At 41.6% G+C, this 21,055-nt stretch overlaps 1 protein-coding gene across 1 annotated transcript; it reads left to right on the top strand.

Annotated features, from left to right (window-relative positions):
- Nucleotides 1-244: 244 nt before the first annotated feature.
- Nucleotides 245-20,348, top strand: sv2ba (synaptic vesicle glycoprotein 2Ba; the record flags this gene model as incomplete). Its single annotated transcript, XM_080430523.1, has 13 exons — nucleotides 245-507; nucleotides 1,708-1,934; nucleotides 10,583-10,763; nucleotides 13,591-13,742; nucleotides 14,263-14,396; nucleotides 15,632-15,721; nucleotides 16,095-16,208; nucleotides 16,764-16,852; nucleotides 17,638-17,802; nucleotides 17,930-18,063; nucleotides 18,361-18,561; nucleotides 18,798-18,957; nucleotides 20,165-20,348. 13 exons carry the CDS (start codon nucleotides 245-247, stop codon nucleotides 20,346-20,348), a joined length of 2,094 nt encoding a protein of 697 aa, XP_080286649.1.
- Between the last annotated feature and the right edge of the window lie 707 nt (nucleotides 20,349-21,055).

Here is a 21,055-nt window from a genome sequence, read left to right as displayed (position 1 = left end):
ACACACACACACACACACACACACACACACACACACACACAAAAATAGCTGACAGACAAACAAAGCAGTTCCTCACTGTTTGTCTTCATAGGGCCAGCACTGACATCAACACACAGCGACAGCCCTCCGCCGAGGGATCCATGCCCATTTAGCCCAACAGACAACCACCTTTTACCCACACGATAAAAAACGGCTACGGTGTTGAATCCCTCTTCCTCCCGGCCCTACACTCTATGCAGCAGCTATGGACGACCCCTATCAGAACAACGTCAACCAGCAAGGGACCGTTGAGGGCGGTACCACGTACCCCGTGGAAGGCAGCGGGCCGGACGGATACCCCTACCAGACCGACTTCCCCCAGCAGGCAAAAGACGAGGATGCCGCCAGTGGAGACACCGAAGGACACGATTCAGGACAAGATGAGCAGATGTATGAGGGGGAGTACCAGGGCGTTCCCCACCCTGATGAGATCAAGGAGGCGAGGAGGCAGGCACGCATTGAGGCCAGGTGGGTCATAACTAAAATGACTAAAAAGGTGCATATACACTGCAGTACTACTAAGGCCAGTGGTTCTCAACCTTTTCAGGCCGTGACCCCCCGAAATAATCAGATTTAGACTGGGGACCCCCAAAAATAATCAGATTTGAACTGGGGACCCCCTAGAATAATCATATTTGAACTGGGGACCCCCTAGAATAATCATATTTGAACTGGGGACCCCCCCACCCTGACAAGCACTCGGAATGTAGGAGTTGAGGCATTCAATTTAGTTTGACTCGGTTACACAGATAAATACATATTGTGAAAATAGCAGATCTACAAGCTCACAACGCCTCGCAAAAGCGAGCTTGTAGATCGGCTATTTTTAAAATGGTTGCCTCTTTCTTATATTATTTGACCATTTGGCCAATGTTTGACCAGTTTTTATAGTATAGTTTGTTGATTACTTTTGAGGGAGTGATGGTATTTTTCTTTTCTCTCTTACTTTCTTTTGGTATTAAAAAGGTCTTAAAAGTCCTTAAATTGTCACTTCACTGTCATCTGGGGGGACCCAAAAAATCATGGTCTAACAACAATGAATATTATATGGATGAATATGTCCACTCCATCTACAGTGAATATGAATTCATATCAGTCTATCAACAATGAACACATGAATAGTAGAAAGTTAAATAATTCAAAAAGTATCAAGTGTGTGGGAATAATTATTTTTGCAGGTACAGTACAGTGATCTACTTGTAGTGTGCAAAAATAATTTGGTGCTGATCAGTCCAGCGGTTTGCAAGATTAGCTATGGCTCAATCTAAGGCATCTGGTCAATGGGCTGTGCAAAATAGGATGCAACTGAATTGTCATATTGATGCAACGCTGATATTTTATGGACTTGCATTCTATCTATTATATTAGGTATTCTGTTTTGTTTTGTTGCAGTCTATAAGTCCTAAGGCTATAAGGCCAACATCAGTTTAAAAAAAAGGAAAGCTCATAGCTGCAGTGTTGTACATAAGGTTATGATGTATGCCAGTGGTTTTCAAAGTGGGGTCCAGGGACCCTCAGGGTTCCTTGGGGGGGTTCCAAATGGACCCTTACAGGTCTGTAACTCTGAGAGTGTACAAATGAAACCAAATGGACCCGTAATTTGTACACTCTCAGAGTTATGGGGGTCCTTTTTGAGAAGCACTGATGCATGTATGCCACTGTTCCCAGGAGGAAGGCCAAGGAGGCCGCAAGACAACAGGACGAGGAAGAGGACCTACCAGAACAGTATGAGACCATCATGGAGGACTGTGGTCACGGACGCTTCCAGTGGACCCTGTTCATCGTTCTGGGCCTGGCCCTGATGGCTGACGGTGTAGATGGCTTTGTGGTGGGCTTCGTCCTACCCAGCGCAGAGAAGGACATGTGCATCTCCAACGCGAACAAGGGCATGCTGGGTAAGAGAAAAAGTTTACTGAATTAATTTAAATCCATGCTGGTCAAATTCATTTCAATGAAATGAAAGCCAAGCTGGTGCAGTGTAAAGATTTGAGAGTATGCTGGTTTTTATTGCTATGCTGAGAAGGGCATGCTGGGTAACTGAAATTAAGGGCTGAGGGATGGACACTTTAGCCAGTGCGGGGATCTAACCTGTGACCTCATGCATATATTAGAAGCCTTCTACCTCATGGTCACCCTGTCATCTACTGACAACTCACAGTCCAGTCAATGGAGGTGTATGGAGGTTTTTGTCCGCCTCTCTCAGCTCCCCTGTCTCCCCGACTCTGTCTGCTTGTCATCTTTCCTGTCTCCACTGCACTGTCTCCTTCTCAGCTTTCCTACTGTCTGTCTCATTGAACAAATACAGCTGCAAGTAAAAATAATACAAAATCCCAGAAGCCTTGATCAGCTCACAGAATCCCTGGCCTTATTTCAAGGCCTAACATTTAGCTACAGTAGTTGCTGTGGCAGCTTGCACAGCACTTATTGTCTACGCCAAGACTTATTGTCTTCGCCCCTGTCTGGCCCGATCTACGTGAAACTGTGCACACACACTCCCTGGAGGCCAGAGCAGAACCTCTGCCCCAAATTTTGACCTGTTATAGCTCTCTATAGTATTTGCACGCAAATTCCCACTAGGCCAAGGAAGGAATGACATCCTTCATTTTTCAAATTGGTCTCATGGTGGCGCTATAACAGGCCGATTCACATTTTTATCTATCGGTGTGAAACTTTGCAGGCCAAGGAAAAACTTCTGCCCCACATTTTTCACATCTGCCTTTTATAGTGCCACTATAGGACGCCAATTTTTGCTACTTATATTACTTCTACAGATTTTGTGCAAACATCACGCAAATCGGTACATGTTCTCTCTATAGTCATGTGATCAAGACGGATCTGTCTGATTTTTCATATTTCATCCTGATTGGCTAAGATTGACTTCTACTACCTGGCCTTGCGGATACCTGTGCTCCGAGGAGCACATTTTTCTAGTTGCATCTTAACAGCCGGCTCGTGGGATGAGGCATAGTGACAAAGACCGATGAATGAACCTGCTAGTGAATGTATTCAGCACGTGTTAGCATGGAACCTGAGCACCCTGCAGGGAGGTGAGTGGCCTACAACACCAAGGTTACAGCTGTTCAATGCAACACCACGGGAGACTCATTCAGCCTCCTTCCGGCTATGATAGAGAGTAAGAACGTGACTAACTTAGTTATAGTGTAGATGGAAAGAGGGGTCCACGCGCACTCCTGCCCTGTTGTCTGTCACTGCTGAGTCTGTCTCAAAACAGCTTCAGCTTTCAGTGGAAGAGCAGCATGTTTCAAATAATAAAAGCCATGCTAGCAGGCCCAAGCTGTGCTTCACATTTTGGCCTGAGTCTGGGTTATGGTAGAGGCAACATCATGGATAGGCTCAAATGGTTCATGCACCACACAGAGCAAGTGCACTCAGCAAGTTTAATAGAAATCTACCTACTTGTGATAGCTTTTGTGCATTTGGCCCTTGCAATTGGAGGAAAGGCCATGGCATGACCAAAATCAGTATGGCTCATCCTCCGGGAAGCATGAATGCTCAGCAAGTGGCATGCCATCCGCCCATCGAAATGTATGATATATTGTATTGTGTGCAAGTGAAAATGTTGGTCTATTGGTTGGTGTAGAAGAAAGGCCTTGGGATCACCTAAATCAGTCGGATTCATTTCCCAAGGGGCATGAAGGTGCACAGGCAATTCCATAGCAATCCAGCCTGTAGTTTTTGAGATAATGTGTTGTTTAGGAACAAAGTGGTGGACAAGGTATGATGATATGAAAAGAAAAACACTCCAGCACTGTAAAGACCTTTTTCTATTTTATAGCACCAATGCCTTTTTATGATTCATAACAGCTCAGCTCACCCAGGGTGCACGCAGCTCCAGGTTTTGTCTCTTGATAACATCATGCCATTTACTCGATCTGATCACACACTTGTAAGTCACTCTGGATAAGAGCTTCTACTAAATGACCAAATTGTAATAATTGTAATGTATCAAATACGATCTTTAGGACTGATTCAGAAAATACATTTTCAATACATTTGCCAATTTCAGGAGAGAGTACCGATATTCATCATAGTTTTCCAATTACAATTTTGTCTGCTTATTCTATTTGTTTCATCACTTCCGATTTTAATTCCTGTATCTCTCCTGATTGGATGAAAATAGTATCCTTTTTTTATTTTTATAGTAGCATCCTGACCTGAAAATGTATTTTATGTTTACTAAAGAACTGGAGAGACCGGGAGACCCTTGTTACAAACCCTCTAGCAATGATTACTATCAGAATATAGAGCTATTTAACACTTATTTGAACAAAAATTTAAATATATATCACTTACACTCACTTTAACTGTAGTAGCGTTTCAGCAAACCACCTCTACATCCTTCTTGTCAGGCTTTTCAGAACATGCTGAAACACAGATATAGTGGAAGGGTTAATTGCGTACAGGTGAGCCGTGTTACAGTTTCTGCCCCCACCTCCCTCCACTCTAACACTGCAATCCTTTTAAAAGTAACTAATGTTTTCCTTTCATGCTTATCATTTTGTAAAAGCATTCTTTTGGTAGAGAACTGATTTTTAGAAAGAAAGAAATGTTTCATTATGTATATAATATACGATTTCATGCCACAAGAGCGCAGCATGTGAAAGAAAGGTGTGTAGATTATTGATATACAATACATGGCCTTGAATATTCCTCTGTGATCAATGTCTCTGCTCTGTTGCTGCTTAAGGCAGAGAATGTAGAGACTGTATGGTTTTAAAATACTATGCAGTCATGAAATCAGTGTATTGGTTGAATACATTTCAAGTCTGTTGCACCAATGATAATGAAATGTCCCCTCTTTGCAGCAGTGGCGTATGTATGCAGGTTTACTGTAATGTCCTGACAGACAGACAGACAGACAGACAGACAGACAGACAGACAGACAGACAGACAGACAGACAGACAGACAGACAGACAGACAGACAGACAGACAGACAGACAGATGTCATTCCGTTGACTTGACGACGTACGTGATGTAATTTAAAATCCTGTAAAGGTCATTTAACATTCTACATTATTATTGTCTTAAACATAATCAGAGCAGAAACAATGATAATCCTGAATTCTATTCTATTCTATTCTGTTACACACACTGACAGTAAAATCCTCAGCGTTCATTTATTCATTAACTCTGAGAGTGCAGAAATGGAACCAAAATGGACCCTTTCACGGGTCTCAGTGTTATAGGATTTGACTGTGTAGGCTATATGTGCCTTGTTGAATGACAGTGGAGTTGTGTGGTGCCGTGCAGCCAGCCTAGTAATCCAGAGGGGAGGTGCACACGTGCCTGTAAGCTTCTTACTGTCGGTGTAATTAGGGCTGTGTAGTAAAAACACAGAGCTGGGTGGAGGAGGTATGAAGCAGGGAGACGCAGGATGTACAGTAACTGGTTATCTGTGTAACCAGTGGTGTGAACCGAAGTAACTAAGTACATGTACTCAAGTACTGCACTTAAGTACAATTCTGAGGTATTTTTTACTTTTTGCAGTATTTACAATTTTCAATACTTTTACTTCTACCCCATGCACTACTTCTCAGAGGAAAATATTGTACTTTTACTCCACTACAATTATATGAAAACTTTACAAAACACACTAACCACTTCAGCCCTATATATATTTCGGCCATTTGGAAATAGCAGATCTACAAGCTCACAATGCATCGCATACGATGCTATTTTCTAAAGATTTTTCATACATTGTGAAATGCACAATGAGTACTTTTACTTTTGGTACTTTAAGTATATTTTGATGCAGATACTTTTGTACTTTTACTCAAGTGCATTTTGAATACGGGACTTGTAACAGAGTAAATCTACAAGCCTGATTTATACTAGACCAGAGAATCCCAAACTATGGGCCGGGGTCCACTGACTGGTGGGCCGTGAGGATATTGCAAGTGGACCCCCAAATAATTGGCATAATTTGGCAAAACACAAAGATTTGAATGATAATAACATTAATATTAAAACATTAATACAAAAATGACATGGTACATATTTTCTTTAAAACCTTGATTTGTTGACATTGTGATACCGATAAATATTAACTTATACAGTACGTTGGTTCCATTGATCCAAGTCGGAACACAATCGATTGACTGATCATTAAAATAAACAAGCACTGAAAAAGCATGCGGCCCACCCACCTGACCCCTTAACAACACAGCAATAACAATCTTGGAGGCAATAATTGTATTATGTGCAGAACGTGTCACACTGTAACACTGGCGGGGGGAGCTTAATGCTGTGATGTCACCAATCCCATGAACCTATCATGGTCCAATATGCAAATTTGCCACTTGCACCTTGTTTTGAGCAGCTTGCTAGGCATGGCCTGTGATATTTCCATATTTGAATATTCATGGATCTAATTTATCAGTAAGCAAGAAAGTTAGATGTGCTTCAAGACCCTTATCCATTTCTTTTAACTTTTTATGTGGGGAAAACATCATATTAATCATAGCAGAGTATTTAAAACTTAAAACATGTCTGGACTGGGACTTTAACAATTAGAGGTGTGATGTCAAGACAAGACAAGAAGTAATGAATACGTTGTCTTCCTACACTACAGATCTCATGTTTTACTTGAGTAAAATCTCAGGAATTAAATGGAAATCATGTTTACTTAATTAATTAACATTAGACGCACGCACGCACGCACGCACGCACGCACGCACGCACGCACGCACGCACGCACGCACGCACGCACACACACACACACACACACACACACACACACACACACACACACACACACACACACACACACACACACACACACACACACACACACACACACACACACACACACACACACACACACACACACACACACACACACACACACACACACACACACACACACACACACACACACACACACACACATGCCAATTATGGGGAGTCACCATAGCCAGTCACCCAGTTTAGAAAGTAGGCCTACTAAACAGAGAATTTCTGTCTAGGGAAAAAGCCTAGTCATGGGCACTGAGTCTAAATGGTTAAAGACGGGGTGTCGTGACTTTCAGTGATTTTTCGACCCCCCCTAAAACATAATCATCAGGTATTATGGTTATACTAGGAGGACGAATTTTTTCAAAAAAGTGTACAGAAATTGTTAAAATTATGTTTTTGACCTCCAGCTCATTAAGTATACCTGGTTCTCACCTTAGCACGTCCACCACCACCTTAGCACCACCCACCTGTCCTAGTCCCTCCTCCTCCTCATGCCCACACCTGTTGTGTTATGATAATGAGGGGGGGGGTGTATATTTTTACTATGTCACTAAAGGGCTGTTTTTCTATTGGCACGTTTGACCCTCAAGGTTTCAGCCTCCAGGTAGAAACTCAAAATAGTCAGAGAAGACATAAAACACCATAAAACACCACCAGGGGGCTTAATGAAGTTCTATCAACCTCATAGACACATGAAAAACAGAAAAAGTGCAAAACCATGGCACCGCCTCTTTAAAAATCTATTTGCTCGACAGGTCAAGATGTCAAAGTATTTCAATATTCCCTTTTATACTCCAGTGATATTGATATACTGTACCATGGAGTGTGAGATCAGCTGTCTTTATGTTTGGCTGGAATGAAAACTTGTATACTCAGAGCTCTGCGGCACATAATTTGGACAACAATGGCCTGCAGCTGTAATGGTTTGTACATTTATATCAAACGAGGTCTGACTGAAGAATTGACCAAGTATGAGAAATGAGCTTTGTCACACAGAGCAGTTACACAGCAATTACTGTAACGCAGAGGTACTGACGCATTACTGTACATGGACATACAGGATTAAAAACATAATGCAGCAGGATATGGCACAGTTCAATAATTTAGCTGACACTAATCCAGCTTCATTTACAGTGAGTAAACGGCGGTGGGGAGGGGTGGGATTCATGGACGTTTCAGTAGGACGCATCATATGAGTCACACAGTTACTCTAACCCAGTGGTTCTCAAAGTGGGGTCCAGGGACACTCAGGGTTCCCTTGAAGGGGTTCTAAATGGACCCTTACAAGTCTGTAACTCTAACAGTGTACAAATAGAACCAAATGGACCCTACCGGGTCCATTTGGTTCTATTTGTACACTGTCAGAGTTAAGGGGGGGTCCTTGAAATGTAAAAGTTTGAGAAACACTGCTCTAACCAATAGGATACCCTTTAAAGATACACTGTAAAAGTTACCACATGGGTGCTAATTTAACACTCAGGCACAGATGTTTCACATATGATGTCATACATATGAGCTGGCTGGTTTGGACCAGGAGACCTTGAATAAGATGTATTCTTCACCCTCTTCTTATTTCTTGTTCTGGTACAAACTTTTCCTGGTTTTAAAGTCTGTGTTACAGTTAAGTGATTTTCAGAACTTCTAGCTGTTTGTTGCATTGATTAACAAAATATTTTGTGAAAGCACCAATAGTCATCCCCACAATATCGACAGATATTAGATTTCTGTCCATATTGCCTATAGTTCTAATAGGGTACAAAGAACTTAAAGAAAACCCACAATCAGTTCTCATAAACAGACAGAAAGTAAAGCCCTCCTATGATAACACTTATCGTACTACAGGGTCCGGGACCCCCCGAGACCCCTAGGGGGTCCTCAGAGCAAAATCTTTGTGTGATGGGGGGAACATTTGACGAAAATAGCTGATCTAAAAGCTCTGTGGGTTTGTAGATCGGCTATTTACAAGCTATGTTACAAGCTCACCCCAGAATAGGGACGCTGGCGTTCATGTGGACAAATGTCACATGCGACTCACAGTCCTACTTCTATATAACCAGTAAGTTGCTGGATTCATTCCAGGCACTGACAGGTGGGAGTGTTCAGTTATGAGCAGGATAATGGAGGGAAGCTTATTATCTTCAGTGTCCCCCATTAAAAAACGCTTAAACCCTGTATATACGTTGTTGACCGGGGTCCCCCAGGGCTGCTCTCCCCTCCTTTTTTCACCCTCTTCACTAAATCTCTTCGCCCCAGAATAGAGATGCTATAGGAATCATGTGTAGTTATTAAAGACTGAAGTACCCTTGAGCAAGGACTCCGGAACTGCATTGCAGGAGTTTTCACCTCTCTGAACAGATTCAGTGTAAAAAAGCGTTGAAAAAAAGATGCACAAAGCAAATTCCACTTCTAGTATAGCATGTGGTGGAAAATCACCAATAAATAAGTCATAATTCATCATAATCATAATTTCATGCAGTATAATTAACTCAGGGATCTCATCAGCATTCAGCATCACTTCGTATGCCTCATTTACTCAAGTGTTTGCTTTCTTTTGACAGCTGTTGTATTTACTAGAAGCACTGTTGTGTTGTCCTTGAGGTGTTTGATTGTGTTGTTACTGTATTACCTTTTTTCTTAACTACTTAAACTTTATATAGGCTGCTGTACTTTGTTGGCCAGAGTCCCCCGGGGGTCAATACTACTGTAAGCCTCCTCCTTTTTTTCCTCTGCACCAAATCTCTTCTCTCCAAAAATAGCCGATCTACGAGCTCATGGCGGGTCGCAACGTGACGCGTTGTGAGCTTGTAGATTTGCTATTTTCACCAAATGTTCGCCCCAGCATAGGGACGCTAGGGTTCGTGTGGTTACCTGTACCACAGTGAAGTCTGAGGTCAATCTCTGTGTTTGGACAATACAGTTTCTATCTATCTATGATTATATAGATAGAAATCAGTGGTTCTCAATCTCATTCTCATCAAGGACCCCCAAATAAAAAAAGATTATAGCCGATATGTATATAGGTATAAAGTGGTTAAATAGATTTTGATGCTATATTAACATATTTTAATGGGGACCCCCTGGAACCCCCTCAAGGGACCCCTGGTGGTCCCCGGACCCCACTTTGAGAACCACGGCAGTACACTAACCATGGTATTAATACTTGAATCAATAACTTGTAAATATTAACCATGCTAATACTTTCATGTTGTTTAAAGTACAATTATGTCCTACTCTATCCATTCCTGTGGGCGTACTACAGTTACGTACATGCTGTGGTGTCCTTGTGACTGTCCATTATGAATGTACATAGCAGATAATGTACAATACAAATGTCAATCACTACACTGTGGAGGCTTGAAACTCAGAGTTAATGTAAGATACTCCCTCCAACTGTATTCATTCATAAGCAGGTGAAGTGAGACACCTTGTGGAGGAAATATCCCTCTGCCTTAACTTACAGATGAAAGACAGGCATTTTCTGTGCTGAAGCGGAAAGCAAAGTTACAGCAACAATAATTATGTTTCATAATTGACCGTAGCTATTGCATTAATCTTAATAATGTTCTCCTGTAGCCTGTGTTTATATATACCATTAACCTGACGTGCATCTGTAATTATCGTTACTAGGGCACAACTAATTATGAGTTGTGTTATATTTATGATATAGTCAAAATAAGTGATTATGCCATGCAAATAATTGTGTGTGCGTGCGTGCGTGCCGTGCATTCGTGCGTGTGTGCGTTAAAGTGAGTATTTACATGTTTTTTTATGTGTTTTGTCTTACAGGTCTATTGGTGTATGTGTCGATGATGGTAGGAGCGTTAGTATGGGGAGGTCTATCTGACAGGAAGGGCAGGAGGAAATGTCTCATCTATGTTCTGGCCATCGATGTAGTTTTCTCCTTCCTGTCCTGCTTCGCTCAGGGATACGGCTTCTTCCTCTTCTTTAGAATCTGCTCCGGATTTGGGTGAGACACATGACGCACGCACGCACGCACGCACGCACGCACGCACGCACGCACGCACGCACGCACGCACGCACGCACGCACGCACGCACGCACGCACGCACGCACGCACGCACGCACGCACGCACGCACGCACACACACACACACACACACACACACACACACACACACACACACACACACACACACACACACACACACACACACACGCACACACGTGCGCACGTACATTGAGGATGAACACACACCCTTCATCATCTTCATGTACTATTAGGGTGCTGATGATATGGTGTGGGTGTAAAAGAAGAAGAATTTGTGCTGCTCAAATACACTGATCTATGAGATCAAAAGTTATGACCTCAAAATTTAGACTCTCCTTTAGCCGGTTTCAAATCAGAACCAGAAAATTACCAACAATGGATCATATAAGGAATTGAAAATCCTGTATGTGGGTGTACAGGATTCACATTACTGCACAGTACAGCACATTGCACAATTCATAGTTTGACATTCAGACATAACAACACTAAACTAGACAGACATAATAATCACAATATGTTATTTACAAAAATAATATTGAACCAAATGAACCCTAGATTTTTTCAGGCCATATTTGAATAAAAAACAAACAGTGTTTTACATATTGTAATGTGGATGATTCCACATTTTGGTGGTAGAGTAGTAGAAAGCGAATTTCCCCATGTTTGTTCTAAATTTGGGTGGTACCAGATCATGGTCGCGGTATGAGGGTATTGAGGTCCCTTACCTATGAGTATCTTAAATATCAATCCCGATAATTTGCTTAACCTTGTCTTCTACCCTGAGCCATCCTAAACTAGCAAAGTGTGTTGGAATTAGGTGGGTCATCATGGGCTCTGTCTCTCACCATCCCCATAGACCTGGCCGTGCTTCTTCAATGCAGTCAGGTTGATGCATGGAAAGCACTTACATGGTGTTTCTCCAAATCTCCAGAATGTCCACAATTTAATTTTTGTTGTTGTTTTGAGTTGTTTGACCACAGCTTTAATTTCTCCAGAAGCTGAATCTTTGCACAGATACCATTTCAGTATTGCGCTTTGTGGCCTTAGAGTGTTGCAAGGCATCAGGAGACGCGGTGTACTCCCGCATATAATACATCGTCCTTTTCCTCTACAGGTCCTATTGGCACCATTCTGTGTAGAATGAAGCTGGACCTCACAATACTCTCTGTACAGTTTGTACTCTGTACTCTTTAAAGGCCTACTCATTGATACAAACGTAAACAAGCTGATGGTACAAAAAATAAAAGGCAGTGAAAACATATTTATATACAGTATTGTAGAGTAGATGACTAACTTACTTGATAGAATGACTAATCACTAGATAGTTCTAAAGTTCTAAAGTGAATTAGCTGTATTTGTTTGGTATACGGTTCTAAATATTGGAGTAAAACAGACTGGTATTTCTTTATTTATGATGGGTTAGGATGGGTTCTATGTTAAAAAAAATCTGTATTGGCCCTTTAAACCCACACGGGTTGCACTTGCCAACTGTGATAAGCATAAGACCTGGTTCCCCAACATTGATTTTCTGTCCATTTCCACTGAGGAGTCCCAGATTAGCCACTAAAAGTCCTACATCTGCTGAAGAAGAGCTTGCATTTGGCTCCGTTTCACACGCAACACAAAGGAGCAGACAGACGCCACTGAAATCATACCCACACTAATTGTTTGAACAGCTCTGTTCTGCAAAGACTAACCTTCTGTTCCAATAACACTTCAGGAAGAACAGGAGGTTATAAAAAATATGTTTAAGTTTCTCATTCTCCATAGCGCAGTGTTTTTCGTGCCCAAGGCACACCAGAAGAAAGTCAAAATCTCAAAGCACACCTGTATTCAAAGTGAGATACGTGCCAACAATAGCAGATCAATTAGTTCGCTTGTAGATCTGATATTTTGTGTGCGTGTGTGTGTGTGTGTGTGCGTGTGCGTGTGCGTGTGCGTGCGTGCGTGCGTGCGTGCGTGCGTGCGTGTGTGTGTGTGTGTGTGTGTGTGTGTGTGAATGTGTGTGTGTGTGTGTGTGTGTGTGTGTGTGAATGTGTGTGTGTGTGTGGTTTTCACAAAATGCCTCACAGCACAACAGTGTTTCCTTCAGCACACGTATCTCATAGGCAATATATAAAGGTTTTTATGAAGACTGCAGGTCAAACATCAATAAGAATATTCCCATCTCACTAGAATCATCATGAATGATAGAAAAGGTAAAAGAAAAACAGCCAGGGAGAAAAGGTAACAAAATATTCATGAGTCCCTATAGAGGGATATCCTACAGTATATGAAAGACTTAGGAGAAGCTTAGGAGAAAAGGCAGAACAATGTTTAATGACCGGAGAATATCAGAGGCCATAGACTAGAGAAATGACATGTCATACCATGGGCCATATCATGAGCTTGAAATTGCAATAATCCTTATATGCTCTAAATAGTATTACAGCTGAAATCCGGAACTCATTTTATTGAATTTAATCATTCTATATGGTAGAGTATGTTAATAAAATATAACTAGTACAGCTGCAGTGGTTAGAGGTGGTGTCCATACTAACGGGTCCATTTGGTTCCATTTGTACACTCTCAGAGTTAAAAACTGGGGGTCCTTGAAATTAAAATGGTTGAGAATCACTGCTAGAGCCGTAAAGATCTTCTCTTAGATCTTCTTAGATCCGCGGGCTAATAAGTGTAAATTTGGGGGTCCTTGACATGAAAAAGTTTGAGAACCACTGCTCTATACTCTCCAATAAAATGGGAAATGCATTTCAGAACAAGTGGGTTGTATTTTGTCTCGTCCACCAGAATCGGAGGCTCCATCCCCATAGTGTACACCTACTTCACAGAGTTCCTGTCAGTGGATAAGAGAGGAGAACATATCAGCTGGCTCTGTATGTTCTGGATGCTAGGAGGACTCTATGCTTCCTTCACAGCCTGGGGAATCATACCGCATTATGGTACACACACACACGCTCACGCTCACGCACACGCACACGCACACGCACACGCACACGCACGCTTGTATGGTACCATACACAGTAGGACTGCAACAGTTGATTGTTTTCTTAGCAAATATTCTATTCTATCAACGAATCAGAACAAAATAATTCTAATCAATTATATCGACAAAGCAGATCTACAAAGTCATCGTATTTTTGGTTGTTGTTTTTTATTTCTTTTTTTTAAACAACCAATAATTAAAATACATTTTCCCCCAAATCGATTATTTTATTTGAATCGATAATTGTTTATGATCGATAAACTGATGCACACCTAGTACACAAATAATACATATCTCAGTATGCTGCATAGATATATGGAAATATGCATGTGCATGCATACACACACTGACACTGCTATGCTCAAAACAATTCCAACCCTTGCTCTGTACTTATTTGGTGTTACAGTAGTATGTTTAATGCTGTGTGTATGAGTGTTGTACCATAATATGTTGTGTTGTGTTGTGTGCTGTTCCAGGCTGGGGTTTTGCCATTGGGACAGAGATCCAGTTTCATCACTGGAGACTGTTCATTCTGGTCTGCATCTTCCCTGCTCTGGCTGCCCTGGTCGGGGTTTACTTCATGCCAGAGAGTCCCCGCTTCCTCCTGGAGGTAAAACTACTGCTGATCACATGGCCCTATTGTGTCTATTGGTTAATTCTGTGTCACGTTCAGTGTTCTGCTCAAGGGCACCTACTCAGGTTGAGAACCACTGAGGTTGAGAACCACTGATCTAACCAAAGTTTTTACCAGTGTGACATCCGCAAAATATTCTCATTTACAGAAACAAATACCGATATATAGACATGTCTTTTTGATGGATAAGCTAAATAAATAAAAAATATATATGTGTTTGAAGTAAAACTTCAGTTGAAGTTGAAGTTGATGAAGAGAACATATTTTGTTCACTTTCCACACCCAATACAACACAGTAAAAGTCACAGTTGTAATATTGACCCAAATAACGGTCCATTCAACTTCAACTTGTCACATCATCAGTAGTGTAGAGCGGGTGAAATTATTTTTTTTAGTTACCCACGAACTGCAGTCATTACTTAAATAGTAATATCTATCCTCAAAACAGAAGAGCATGAAATATAGACATCATGTTCTACAAAAAAGAGCTCTTAAATAAATGTTTGTTTGTGCAATGTAAAGCAATACAACCAAATGTTTTAATATCTCTATGGATGAGACAGAATATGGTTCTGGACCAAGAAAAAGTATGTTTGGTGTAATACTCCTTTAATTGTTTAATTGTATACTGCTGTATGCTGCTAATGCATCAAGGTGTGATTGGATAAATGATGATTCATCTGCCACCTGGCCAGTGGCCTGTGAAAGCAGTGTAACATGACACCATTGTGTTATGTAACACTGGGTTGACAGCACTGAGACAGCTTCTCCATTGTGTCTTATATATGATACAGTCAGCACTTTAACCACTTGTGGTATTGTGTGTGTATGCTATAGTGCTAGGTACATCATGTTGTTTTGCTACACTGATCACTGTGTGTGTGCGTGCATGCATGCGTGTGTGTGTGTGTGTGTGTGTGTGTGTGTGTGTGTGTGTGTGTGTGTGTGTGTGTGTGTGTGTGTGTGTGCATCTGTTTTTATAGCCTGATGCAGCATAAATAACAGAATGTGCATTTTATTTTTATTGTTTGGAGTGCTGCTTTTTCCTCTTTCCTTGGTGTTTATTGATACTGAATCTCTTTGTCCTTTGTGTGTGTGTGTGTGTGTGTGTGTGTGTGTGTGTGTGTGTGTGTGTGTGTGTGTGTGTGTGTGTGTGTGTGTGTGTGTGTGTGTGTGTGTGTGTGTGTGTGTGTGTGTGTGTGTGTGTGCAGAATGCCAGACATGACGAGGCATGGATGATACTGAGACAAGTCCATGACACCAATTGGAAGGCCAAAGGAGAACCAGAGAGAGTCTTCACTGTAAGACACCGTTCACATCAATCATATTCATATTACTGCTGCACTCAATATGTTTTACATTTAAATTAATACTGATTAATACATTCAATCACAGTTCTGTATTGACTACTACTGATTAATGTCTACACAGTATATTACCAGAATCTGCCTGGAAATATTGATGTTGAATTAATCTTTTTCATGATCTGGTCAGAGAATTGTTTGGTAGACAGATACAGAAGATACTGATGGACAGACAGACAGAATAAATAAGAAATCGAAATACACATATAAACTGCCTTCCACATGTAAAGTAAAAATGTACTCTAAATAGTAATGATGATGATGAAGATGATAATAATCATGTGTAAATCATCTCTCCCTCTGTGTCCAGGTGGCCAACATAAAGTGCCCCCAGACTCAGGAGGATGAGTTTATAGAAATCCAGAGCGAGACGGGAACCTCCTTCCAGCGCTGGACTGTCAGAAACATGACGGTGCTGCAACAGGTATTTAACCCTGAGTCTGACCCAACTCTAATACTAATATTAAGCACTTAAACCCTCGAGTCTTAGTGAAACTGAGTTGCAACTGCACTTTTTTTGGGTCTTCATATCTCTTAAAATTTCTCAATACACAACTGTACTCTAACCTTGACCCAACTCTAATACTAATACTAAAACCAACACAATACACATGACCTAATAATAAAATACTAAAACCAACACAATACACATGACCTAATAATAATACTGTACGTCTTATTTCTGTGCCTCTCTTCTTGTTTATCCATCTATCTGCCTTCCTCTTCTTCTCTCTCTTTTTGCGTGCGTGCGTGCGTGCGTGCGTGCGTGCGTGCGTGCGTGCGTGCGTGCGTGCGTGCGTGCGTGCGTGCGTGCGTGCGTGCGTGCGTGCGTGCGTGCGTCTCTCTCTCTCTCTCTCTCTCTCTCTCTCTCTCTCTCTCTCTCTCTCTCTCTCTCTCTCTCTCTCTCTCTCTCTCTCTCTCTCTCTCTCTCTCTCTCTCTCTCTCTCTCTCTCTCTCTCTCTCTCTCTCTCTCTCTCAGGTGATGGCTAATGTGATGTCTCTTGCAGCTCCAGAGCTCAGGTTGCAGGGTCTCTTCCTGGCCATAGTCTCGTTCTGTCTGGCTTTCAGGTAAACACCACACCTATAGGCCTACCTCTACCTGATCTACTGCTGAACACATTACAGTTTATTCACTGCTCGTTAAACCATCACAGATAGGCTGTGCTCATGCACAATGTGCAGATGTTTCAGTCACATGAGCAAGCCTTACTTCTTGGTGGATGGTCTAACCCAGTGGTTGTCAAACATTTTCATATCAAAATCCCCAAATTGATATTAGGCCGCGAATTTAGACTAATCACAGATAAAAGGGGCTCCCAAAAAGCTTTATTGACGTTTTGATTTAAAAATCTTCTTCAGAATGAACTGATTTTGATGCCATATTAACTCATTTAGCTGGGGACCCCCTTGGAACCCCCCAAGGACCCCTGGGGGTCCCCGGACCCCACTTTGAGAACCACTGATCTAACCAAAGTTTTTACCAATGTGACATCCGCAAAATATTCTCATTTACAGAAACAAATACCGATATATAGAAATGTCTTTTTGATGGATAAGCTAAATAAATAAAAAATATATATGTGTTTGAAGTAAAACTTCATCTCTTTCTATTAACCCATTAAAACGGGGAAAGCATCTGTGATGTCATTTTCGTGTCAGTGTTGGCTATTAAAATAGCTAGATATACAAACTCACAGCGAGCTTGTACATCTGCTATTTTCTTTACATTTTTGAAAAATCTTGAAAGTGTTTGAAAAATGTCAAATGATTTTGATTTAGAAGGCATTTGTAGAATCGGCCTCAGATCTTAATGGATTAAATGAAATGCTGTAAAAGTGTCGCATTTCTTTCAGCTATCATGGTCTAGGCGTGTGGTTCCCTGACATGATAAAGTACATGCAGTATGAGGAGTATGAAGCCAAGGTCAAGGTGTTCCACAGGGAGCGTGTGGAACGCATGCACTTCAACTTCTCTCTGGTCAACCAGATCCACCGCGAGGGGGAGTACGTCCATGACAAGTAGGTTTATCATTAGAAATCTATTACTTAATCAGTCGGTGGTTGGTAATTCAGTCAGTTTGTTACCCGTCAAAACCGGGGAATTAAGTCAAAGTAAGATAATATGATGCCTGTTTTCTTGTTTTAGGTTCATGAATATCGAGATAAAGTCAGTGAAATTTGAGGATTCTCTGTTTGAGAACTGCTACTTTGAAGACATCAAGTCCACAAACACTTTCTTTGAGAACTGCACCATTAAAAACACCGTCTTCTATAATACAGGTGGGTAACTACAGAAATCACTGATTATTTTACTATAACATAAACAAAATGAAACTCTTTTGTTTTGGACCCAAAGTCTCAAGTATACACAGACACTGTGTAACATTCATGAAGCTCTTAATGATCTCATATTCTGTGTGTGTGTTTGTGTGTTTTAATAAAATGGAGGACCATAGAGAAGGTGTGATGAAACAAAGGGAATGCATGTGTCAATCAAACAATCAGCCCCAATAACTCTTAGTAAAAGTCAAAACAATTCTGATTGTTCTCTTCTTCTTCCTCTCTGTAACCTTGTAGACCTATGGCAGGAGAAGTTTAAAGACTGCCGAATGGAGAACACAACGTTCCTCCACCCGAAGAAAGGCTGCCATCTTAACTTCCAGGAGGAGAATGACATCGTCATCTACATGGTCAGCTTCCTGGGCAGCATGGCCGTGTTGCCTGGCAACATCATCTCTGCTCTCATGATGGACAAGATAGGACGCATCAAAATTATAGGTGAGAAATTTCAAATTTGTTTGAAAAATCCCAAGTAGGTTAAGGTGATTAAATGAACACTACATTTTACAGTGTGGAGACTGTGGACACACAGGGATCACAGCTAGTCCAACAGAAAATTACAGAACATATTACACCTTCTAAAACTCTGCTTCTCTTGATACAGTTCTGTTCCCCCTCTCTATCTCTCACATCTCCTTTCTTCTCATTTCTTCATTTTGTCCTCTCCTTTACAGCTTATTCTATGTTAGCATCGTCAGGCTGTAGCTTCCTGCTGCTACTGAGTTTCAGCCAGGGGGCTGTGATCTGCTGGCAGTGTCTGTTTCAGTTTCTCAGTGTAGCGGCATGGAACGGCCTGGAGGTCATATCAGTAGAACTGTACCCATCGGCTAAAAGGTAGGCTCTTTATCTGGCTGGCTGCCTGGCTGTTTGTTCGGATGTACGCATGGATTCAAGTTGTCAGTCGCCAAGACTGATTTAGCCTATCTACAAGCTCCCACTGCGAGGCGTTGTGAGCTTGTAATTAGGCTATTTTCGGTTATCAGTTATATTAAAGGAGCAGTTCACCAAAAAACATACTTATTTCCTATCAATTAAACACTCCATGAAGCATTGAATTAATGTTTTTTTTGTCACATTTCTAAGCCAATAATTTGATGATAATAATAAAGATGCTTATGTATCCGGTAGGAGACACAAAGAAGACTCTTTAGAGTCTCCTACCGGAGAGACCGCCGGTAATGAAATTATTGGCTTAAGAATGCGAAAAATAAGAAATCTCCACTCATTCAATGCTTCATGGGGTGTGTAATTGATAGAAATAAAGTCATTTTTAGGGTGAACTACTCCTTTAAGGTGAAAGAGCCCTTGAACTGTCAAACTAGCAATAGAGTAGATTAAAGATAGAGGGCCATATTTTGCGTGTCTTATTTCCAGCTCTTAGGCGGTAATTAAGTAATAACGCCACCATCCTACGCGGAATCGCTATTTTACAAGTCACGCTGAACGCAAACACTTAAGACATAAGACTCGCCAGCATATTTAATACCTGGGGGGAGTATTCATATGTTAATTGAGGGCGCTATGCAGTATCTGTTGTTTTATCCCTTGACTTAAACAGACTCACCGCAAAGCTTGAGTCCGTTTTTTGGTTGTAGGATACCGCCAGTTTAACTAAGCCGTACACTGCCAATTCTCAAGCGATTGTTATATTTGAAGTTCTCTATAATCTGTTAAGAGTCAATGTTCATTCAATGTATCAATCGTGATTTTATAATCCCTCTATCAAACCCTATGAAGCAAAAAGAAAGTGTTGGGAGGTGGGCGGGCGCACATTGCGCTCGCATGCCTGATAGACAGCCAACGCTGTTTCACAAATAGGGACTTAGCCTAACAGATTTTATTTTGCTTTCATCCATGTGTATGTCTGGGTCTCTGTCTGTCTGTCTATATCTATCAGGCTGTTATCTGTCTGTCAGTCTGCCTGTCTGTCAGTCTGTCTCTTTAACTTCCCGTCTAACATCTCTCTCTCTCTGTCTCTCCCTACATCCCTCCCTCTCTCCCCCACCCCTCTCTCCCCCACCCTCTGTCTCTATCTCTCCAGAGGGACAGCATTCGGCATCCTGAATGCACTCTGTAAGTTTGCAGCTATCATCGCGACTTTCCTGTTTTCCGCTTTCATCGGCGTCACCAAGATCATCCCCATCTTCATGGCTTTCGCTGCGCTGGTCTGCGGTGGTCTGGTCGCTACCAAACTGCCTGAGACACGCGAGAAAATCCTATCCTAAAACGCCTGAGTAAAACCTCCTCACAGAGGCCCCCAATGGCCAAAACAAATACAAACTACAGTAGTGTTGCTGTATGTGTAAAGCTTTTTTGTTTTTGTTGACTGGGGGGCGAGGTGGGGCGTAGTGGCATATAGCGGTCCACTACTTTTTTTGTACTTCTTTCTCTTTTTTTTTCTTTCTTTTTTTTGAGGGAGGCAGTGGAGGCTAAGTGGTTGGATTTAAGCCTAAACCCAGAACAGGGGTACATGTGAAATCCAGAGAATAGTGTTTTAAGTTCTACACTATCTAATTGTGAAGGTGTGCTGTGGAGATCCCATGCTGTGCTGTTTCATACCCTTAAGACAAGTGACTGTCGACAGTAGCAATCAAACAAAACTATTCTCAAACGTTTGAGAATCTGCAACTTTTGGCGGTTACTGTTGTCGGCAGTCACTTGTTTTACGGGTAGAAAATAGCCTTGAATGTGAAGGAGAGGAGAGGCTGGTGTTGTTGTGGTATTTAAATAGAACTGTCTTGTTGGAGTTGTTGCCTACTGAAACCTTCCTTGGTTTCTCCTATGTTTCCTCTTCTATGGCTGCCAGTGTCTATTTATGTCACTATTACACATACTGTATGTCACTTGTGAATGTCAACTCAAGCACAACCCACCCAAAACGTTGCTCCTAATCATAGACCTGTTTGTTCTAGATAGCACACACAATATACAT

The sequence above is a fragment of the Gymnoscopelus braueri genome (genome assembly GCF_963280865.1).
Source record: "Gymnoscopelus braueri genome assembly, chromosome: 1".
Classification (NCBI taxonomy): domain Eukaryota; kingdom Metazoa; phylum Chordata; class Actinopteri; order Myctophiformes; family Myctophidae; genus Gymnoscopelus; species Gymnoscopelus braueri.
The sequence above is the reverse complement of the archived record's forward strand: the minus strand, read 5'-3'. Positions and strand labels throughout refer to the sequence as shown.